Below are 9,106 nucleotides of genomic sequence, written 5' to 3'. Positions count from 1 at the left end.
AAGGTGAGCACAGCTGAAATGGTGCCAATAATCCTTCACTTCACAGGAAAATTGTGCGCACACAACTGAGAAAGTAAAGTTAGTTTATTGTACCTTCTGGGTCTGATTGAAGGTTGAGTGTTAAGGTTCGCTTTCAAAACAAAGGAGCTGAAAGTCAATCAGAAATATGGAGGACACATGATGTGTTGGTAATAGGGGGGAAAAAAGCAAAGCTCCACTATGTGTCTTCAAGGGGAACAAAAAGCATAACAAATATGAATATATTAAATACCCATTTTTATTATGCAAATAAGAGACTAACATAGTTATAAATACAGACAAAGCATTTGCACCATAAATTATTGTATTATTTATATATTCATTTAATTATATTTTGGAAATTTTTGGATTTGTTTTTTTAAATAAGGGTCACTAGTTTTAGATAAATATTCATAATCTCTCTCAGCTTTCTTAAGAATCTTTTTAGTTCTGCAGTTTGACATTATTTCCAAACAATAGGGAAACTTCTTATGAGGGTTCCACCATTGACATCCAGTACATCATTTTGATTCTACATAAAATACAGGAGCATACAGTACATTTCAGAGTTATGTTGTGGAGCTGAGATAATTTTCCTTCTCATCCTAATTATCTTGGTCTCATGGAATGCTGTGAAATAAGCACAAAGCTATGGTATAAAACGTCTGCTTCCACAAAACAAAGGCTATTGTGGTTGCAACATTTCAATGTTTTACTTAAAGTTTAATTTCCTTTTTGTAGTCAAATGGTACCAAGCCCAAACTAATCCGAACAAACACATCATTCATTGAAATTTATTTGAACTTAACCCACATGTCAAACGACATTGTAGCATAAACATTGGTCTGTTCAGTTGCGGTGCCATCTAGATTCCTTTTTGCAATTTTTTTGAGAGGTAAGTTACTTCTCAGATGGTTTGGAGCCATAATTCTCTCTTCAGCACAGCTTGCAAATTTAGCGTTACTAGCAACAAAAACCTGGTTTGCTGACTGCAGGGCATGGATCAGATATGAACCTTTTGAATTCAAATAGATGATTACACATTGAACATTGCATTTCCTTAACTGGTAGTTTGCACTGCCAAACAATCCCATTCATAATGAAGTAATCCTCACATTGGTCACGTCCACAGGATGAAACTCTGTACTCATTTCACAAAATTCAGTGAGGCTAGTGTCTCAGTACATCTGATAATGATTACTTAATGTGGCATGTGCAATATACACAAGATGGTCAACTCTGCACTCTCCCCTCAATGAGAAGCAGTCAACAACAGACACAGATCATGATGCTCATTAGATTCTACAAGCAGGGATCCATGATTGTCACTTTTCACCAAAGGCATGGAAAGAAATGGTCCCACTACGTCAACTGATTACAAAGCAGCAGAACGAAAGTGCAGCTTTTATTTAAAGTGCTTTTGGGTGTGATATTTGGAATTCAAAAGACAGATGACATAATACCTTTCAAGGAATTCATATTCCACTTTAAAGAGAATAAATACCTTGTCTTTATCTTAATATTGTGGCTGAGGCCAGATTTGATCTAAAATCTGCCTCTAGAGCCATGTTCCATTGGCCATCAATACTAAATCAAATCAATGTAAAGAATTGAGTATATATTCTAATTCCACATCATTTTGAAAATAAATTGTGCTTTGAATTATACTTCCTACACTGCTTTATAACTCAGCCATTTATATGAAAATAAAACAACTCATTGATTCATTTAAGTTCACGCCTTACACTAGACAACAAACACACCAAACCCAACTAGTCTTGTGCTTTTCATGCACCTAAAGGCATCACAAGAAACGGCTGCCACAAGTACAAATCTTTTAACATAGAATTTTCTCAAAAGTTTTTTTAACCTCCTCCACCAAGACCAGTCATTTCATTACATCTCAACATTAAACTTAGGGTTGATAGCAGTCAGTACACTGTAGAGTTACACTGAGACAAAGGGCCCGATTCAGAGACTTCTGAGGCTTGTGTGTCATTTAAAATGTGTGTTTGAGAGTTCAGACATGGACTAGTCAGTAAGTGCACTCCAGATTATGATAGGGTGAATGAAGCTTCTTTATATTCATACTGCCTTTTTGTTCTAATATGGATGATTATAAGATGTTTCAATTGAAACCTCAGTGCAGCTCAGTATTATTCAATAATACTGTGAGGACAAGGTAGCTCGATAAGCACAATATTAAAACAATACAACAAGAACGACGCAGCAGGATTTATTCCTCTGAACAGGCACTGGCAGTATCTGGTGGAAATATATATTTCTAAGTGTGTCTATAAAAACGGCAGCAAGCACCAGAGCACTGAGATAATAGTTCAGACACCTCTACAGAGCAGCATGTCTGCTGCAAGACAACACACATCAGTGACAGAAGTCCCAACATCTCATATACATTAACCATCAGCTGCTGTTGCCATTAAAGATGCTATATGTAAAAATCTTACTTTAAAAATGCAAAAATTAAAGCTCCTGTAAGTGATATATATTAATTAAAATTAGTGTTAAATAGCTCTGTGTTCCAACAGTAACCAATGTTATGGAGTGTTTGGTCAGGAACCCATGTCTCTCCCCCCTCATGCAGTAAAAGAGAAATGACATTTGTGGTTTCCTTGCCCTTTTTATCTAATCAGGACAGAGAAGTCCATAAAGAGGTGGACCTGTCTGCTCTTGAATGCGCAGACAGCAGGATCCTATTTGCTGCTCTGTCTGCCAATTAGTGAAGTTAGCTAAAAAGGCAACAACACGTAAAGTAACTTAAATCATTGACAGAATGAAATAAAAGGTTTGAAATTCTGTCAAAGAAGGCTATGTATTGTACTGCAGAGACATCTACCAAGGTTAGCGTGCTAGCCCCAGCTGTCCAGGGCTCCTGTGCTAGTGGTGTGAGCTCACAGTGCGGGTATCCTCGAGTCAGCTTGATTTACCTCAACTGCAGGGGGAACTAGGCCTTTTATTAAAACATGCCTTTATTTCTAATTTCCATTTTTATTAAATATCTTCATTATAGCAGATTCTTCCCTGTTTTTATAATCTGTTCTTTTTATTTTGCTGTTAACCCAAACTGAACTCTTCCTCCATGTTTATCTTTGAAAATTTAGTGGACATTCAAACAGCTCCTTGTACTGCTGCTCTTAGGTTTCCTTTTTTTTTTGTCAACACAAATACTGTTTTTTTTTCACAATGTCTACATCTGTAGGAAGTGTTGAGTTTCACTTACACTAGTGTGGTGAACAAAACAACAGCAAAATACATGTGACTAGAATTAAAGCAACATTATATAACCATTTTACTTAAAAATAACAGCTTCAAAATCATTTTAATGTTACAGTGTCTTGTACTATGGTGAATGGTGTCTGTCTCAGCCGGTCAGCTGCCCTGTCACTTGTTTCCGCACTATGTAACTTCTGCAAGCTGCTAGGATCAGAAAACATAATGCTTTACAGCAGTACATTTTACACAGCAACAACTATCAGGGATTTTAGTGAAACTGAATCATATTTTATGGTGAAGAGGTTTTCTTGTATTCTCTCTGATGTCCTCCGGCTGCTCTGCCTCAACTCTCTGTGTTTTACGGAGTTTCCTGAAAGCAATCGGTAACTGCTGCAAGCAGGCAATGGAGACAGGCTCAACAGCCTCTACAGACATCATGACAGAGGTGAAGAGACCAACGAGAACGTTGATAGGGAAAGCTAGGAAGAGAAAAAAAAGAGAGTGACAAAGCAAGAGGCTAAAGACAAGAGTGAATCTCAGACTAGCTTTGAGTCATTGGTGACAATCTTGCTAAATAAAAGGCTGCAGGCAAACGCAGAGCTGGACTTGTTGCTGTTGAATAGTAAGTAATATTAGCTGTCTTACTAAGTTATAAGTCTTGTGTTGTTGCAGCTGCATGATGTTTGGCTCTGTTAGCAAAGTTGTCAATTCATTAGTTTTTGATCATAAGCCAAGTCTGCCCATTTGATAGCATCTTCTAGCCAGGAGTTATTGTCTGTGGTTCAGGTTACGTCAGCTTGGCGTACTCTTACTGTTCTGAGTTGTGTGCAGTGCTTGTGAAGACTTAGATTACTTCAGGATACAAGTTTCCATGTCATAACATTGTTATGACATGCCTAGTTTTGTTTGTACCATTATATTATATCTGACCAACTGTTACAGAAAGCTGGGATTTGTATTACAACAGTTGCACTCAGAAACAGTAGGGGGGCGCCAAGTTGCACAAAATACACATTTCTATATAATGTTGCTTTAATTAATGAATGAGAAGAGTATTTGTGTTGGAGTGATGAGTATGACACAACTCTATTGTACTGAAGGACAGTATGCTTTGGAAATGTACATTACTGTGAATTACCATGTGTGGTTCAGGTAGTTCCCTCCTCAGTGTTTTTCAACCCAGTCCCTGTTCTGGTTACACTCCTGCATATTATTTGAATACTGTATTGTAGTCTCAATCACTCTCCAATACAGTATTTTCCAAGTACTACATATAAACTAACTGTGTCACATAATTGTTTCTTTTTGATACCAAATAATTAGTTCTAATTATTCTTTGATTATAATTTTGGTACTTACTGGAATACAAGTGCATTTCTTCCATCAGAAAAAGGTTGTGAGCCCTTGATTTTTGGCACTTCAGTGTCTGATCTTACAGAAGACCTTGGATCACCTTGTCCTGACTTCAAGATTTGGAATCAGCACAGCATAACAACTGTATTGTAACATCTGTGCGGTGCTTAAGTCAAAGTCTGAATCGGGATCTTTGTGATTAGTGAGAGCTCCTCTATCATGCAGGTCACATACAGTATAAATAGAGCTTGATGTACGGCAAACTGCCATTCAAACTCTAATAGAGAAGCAGCACTTCATGGATTTTTAGGATCTTACAGCCAAAAAGAACACACAAGTAAGACATAAATACTATAAGACAACTTCATCACTTCCTTATCAATAGATAGTAGGGAAAGGTAAAATATATGGTTCTGCAGAAGCGAACAAAATGATACAAAGATGGTTTAAAGGCCTGTTTGAGCAGGATGTTGAGCCCTTTCTATGCTACCACAGAGATCAAGGTAACAAGTCCATTTTCTACCTTTACCCATCTGTTAATGTCATGTTGACAACACAGATCTGTAGATCTGAGATGTCCTACGTGGGTTATCAACAACTTTATATGACAAACAGAAATGTGTCAGCACATTTCTATAGCACCACATATTTCAAAACCAAAGAAATTGGTTTCCAACACATTTAGCAGTAGGTTTTTGGAGATATGGTCAAATGGATGAAATAAGTAAATAACTCATTTTGATGTCTCATTTAAAAAATGTAAAGGCCTAAGGGCATTACTGTACACTCCTAAGCTGTGTGTTTGGCTTTGTTTGTCTACCTACTATTGAGTCCATCAAACAATATCTGTTGCCTGGCTTCAGTCTCCTTTACCATCGATCTTATCTTCAACAAAGCTTGATTTCCCTTATATAACGCTGCATAAATGAGGGTTTAGTCAGGAATAGCCAGTGTGTGGTAGAGAAAATCACAGAGCAGGTGCTGTCAATTTAAGTTGATTTAACATTTATAGATCACATGTGCGTACATTAAAAATTGGATTCTTAGAATCTGCTTAAGGTAGGTGTTTTATACTCAGCATCTTTTATGAATCGAATGTCAGCACGTCGCTGGAAATTATTTCAAGACTAAGGTCAAGTATAAATCTAAGAGCATTTTTATAACTGAGGCGCCAGGTCTATTTGTGGCCAAAGAGTGTGGCCAGTGAGGATACGCTGCATATGATCATCTCTTGCGTGCGCCGCAGAACACATGTAAAATACCTTTCCTTCAGCTAACAAAATGTGTAATTCTGAACTGTTAGGCTATAATTGCCATATAGTATAAATAGTGTAAATATAGCAACACACTTATCCTTATGAATGAATAGATCTACATATGTCTCGTCAGACAGCAGTCACTGTCAGTTTTCTCTTTTCTGTCTTTACTGGGTTTGTGAATGGCGGCAAAAGACATCTTTTCAAAAATATATTCATCCGGTCATCTCTTGCAGCAGCAAATGCCACAAGTCAATTCTTTTTCAATTGTTTGAGGCTTTGAAAGAAGTAACAAATTAAATATTAGAATATGAATGTGACTCAGCTCCTGTGTTTGTGGACTAATTGCCTGTGTTTGATAGAATGATAAAAGAGATGTACAAGCCAATACTTTTTTGTTGATTAATTTTTGTTTCCATCATAAATGTGGTTAACCATTGTAAACTGTTTGGTGCTTTTCCAACTGACATTAGCACTGTGGCAGAACAGCCCAATGTGCTGTACTGTTGTGCTGCCACAGGAAATGACAGATAAAATACCCAAAATGTCTGGTCTGAAGGCTTATCAAAAACCAGGCCACCACATAGCACTTTGAGTCCCCATACTCTGGACTCTACGGCACTACAACGTTCAGTTTCTCCCCTCATCTTAATGCTGCCAGGATAAGCAGCACGTCATAACATTTTATACACTGCACGATATTCTACCTGGTCTGGTCACTGGCACATGTTTGATTTGCCAACAGCACAGCACTGCAGGAAAAGTTGTGTCATTGAAATGAATGAGTAAGCCTAGATTCATTACTGCCACAGTTATTGTGAATGTGGAAGCATTACCTCTACATGGAGACATCTACTGTGTGTGTACTGCAGTATTATTATTGTCTTATATTCATTATTTATCATCACATTAGTCACTGTACTTTGACTTGCACTTGGAACTTGGACCAGCACCCCCCCACCCATCCAACAAGCTATTTCCACATGTGAGGTCCTCTGTTCATTTTTTAGTTGCAATTTAAATATAAATTCAAATTACAAAAATTGTATGTTTTTCTTTTTGCACTTTTCATGGAAACTAAACTACATCGAACACATATTACGTTAATTCATGAATTTTTTTTTTACTGTCAGTGATTAATTTTGGTTGTAAGTTTTTCTGCACATTTGTGCATCGTACAACTGCTCACCAATATGCTTTAGGGGCAAAATATATGAAGTATTTTTGAAATATTATCACTTGCCCTACAATCTACAATAGCCCTGGTTGAGTGGCAAAAGTGCATTAAATAGCAAATGAATTGGAAAACGGACATCTGACATGTTTTCATTGAAACATGTGCAGTTATTGGGCTATGAATGAACAATTTCTTGGCAGGTTCAAATTTGTGGCTCACCAGCCCTCAGCAGATGAGCCGAGAGTTACCGTGGGGGAGTGGATGAGTAGGATTGTAAGGACATACAATAGGCCTACATCAGTGGGAGTATTTAGGGGTTGCTGTCACGTCTGGACATTTTCTTCATTAACAGAATCCCTAGAATACATGCAAAAGACAGACACAGCCTACTGCCAAGGTCAGTCCTCCTGCTCCTCACTGTCCTGCCGAGCGTCTGTCCTCTTCTCTTTGTGACAGGAGAAAATCCGTCGCATCTCCTCCTCGTACCTGATGAAATTCTCTCCGAACCTAGCCCAGGCTTTAAGGGGAACTGTGATGGTGTTTCTATACGGCTGCCGCACTTCGCTAATTTTTAAAAAGATACCATACCGGTTAGAACCGACGTCAAAGTAAAACCTCTTGTTGTCCACCCGGATGGACGCGGCCTCTGGAAGTTCGGGGTTGTCGTCGTGGTTCCTGGACCCGGCTCGCTCGCGGGCGTCGCTCTCTTCGTCGCCGTAGTCTTCAATCAGCTGTGACAGCGCGTCTCTGAACTCGATGAGCCCCTGTGCGGGCAGCACGATGGTCTGCTCGATGCCCTGGCCGTAGTAGCCCATTGTGCCGTGTCCTTTGCTGACGGTCTGCCGTATGCGGAGGAACCTGCCTCTCTGGTTCTCCTTCAGGTCCAGAAAGTACTTTCTGTTATCTCTCTCGATAAATTCGCTCTTGAGGACGCGGTGGGCATGGTCGTCGGACACCGCAGAGCCGGTGGGAGACAGCGCAGCGTGCGGCTCCTGCGTTCTCCTGCGGGAGTCGTGCGCGCGGCCCTGGCCGTTGTTGCTGTGCTCCTCGAGCTGCGGAGGCGCCAGGCCCCCCCGCAGCCCGATACGGGCATAATAATCTATGAAGTCTCCCAGGCAGTAGCGTAGAGCGGGAGCCATCGACATAGACAGCGTCAGCTTGCTCTTCCTGATGTTATCATGACGGCCTCTTCCAATCCACACCTCCGCTATTTTGAGGAAGCGCCCGCGCACACTCTGCTTTACATCCAGATAGAAGCGTTTCTTCTGGATGTCGACTCGTTTGGAGGCTAACTCCTGGATGTCATTGCCCTGCTGCTGTGATCCGGTCTGGACATATTGCTGAGTATATGCGGACCTCTGTAAAGAATCTGATGCAATCTTACCCCTGCCTCTTTCCATCCCTCTGCAACATCCATCAGCCATCATGATTTATATTCCACTAGGATGTTAGACGGCACAGGACAAAGCGATCCCCCATCCCAGTGGACACTAACAGGCGGATAGAGCAGGCTTATTCACACAATTTGCTGGAGCTACAAACAAGTTAGCGAGATGCCTCGAATGACCTAAAAATGGCAGCTTAGTTTGGAGTCATCGTCTGATCGAGTTTCTGTGTCCCAAATAAAAGTCAAGCTATTTAGCCATTTCCACGGCAAACTTCCATGCCGTTCTCCATCACCGACAGCTACCTTTTTGTCGAGAGAGCCAGGGAAGCAGCTAACCCGAGATGGGAGGAGGCGTCCAATACTACATGAACCCGATGAACCCATCCACCCCCCCTCCCCGTCCTGAGAATACCTCAGTTAAAGAGACACGATTTACACAGTGACTGTAGATGCTGTAGCCTAGTTCTCACACAGGATACACACTCACTACAGCTGCATCAAGCTTGTCTGCAGCTATTCTAAAACAGGGAAATCCATTTAGAAGGAAATGATGCTTCAAACCATAAGTCCAGTCCTGAGTGACTGAACAATGCGCCCACTCTTGACGACAAGATGGCAGAATTTAGGAATGGTTAAAACAAGAAAAGCACATTTATTTTGATAATGCAGGTAAAAAATCTGACT

At 40.1% G+C, this 9,106-nt stretch overlaps 1 protein-coding gene across 1 annotated transcript; it reads right to left on the bottom strand.

Moving 5' to 3' along the window:
* Window positions 1-6,829: 6,829 nt before the first annotated feature.
* Window positions 6,830-8,660, bottom strand: purg (purine-rich element binding protein G). Its single transcript, XM_073478245.1, has one exon. It carries the CDS (start codon window positions 8,460-8,462, stop codon window positions 7,434-7,436), a length of 1,029 nt encoding a protein of 342 aa, XP_073334346.1. The 5' UTR covers window positions 8,463-8,660; the 3' UTR covers window positions 6,830-7,433.
* Between the last annotated feature and the right edge of the window lie 446 nt (window positions 8,661-9,106).

This window comes from Pagrus major, chromosome 12 (genome assembly GCF_040436345.1).
Source record: "Pagrus major chromosome 12, Pma_NU_1.0".
In the NCBI taxonomy this organism is placed as follows: Eukaryota; Metazoa; Chordata; class Actinopteri; order Spariformes; family Sparidae; genus Pagrus; species Pagrus major.
The sequence above is the reverse complement of the archived record's forward strand: the minus strand, read 5'-3'. Positions and strand labels throughout refer to the sequence as shown.

Bases quoted from the DNA above. Each gene is read 5' to 3' on its own strand.
- purg (XM_073478245.1), bottom strand. From the start codon at position 8,462: ATGATGGCTGATGGATGTTGCAGAGGGATGGAAAGAGGCAGGGGTAAG.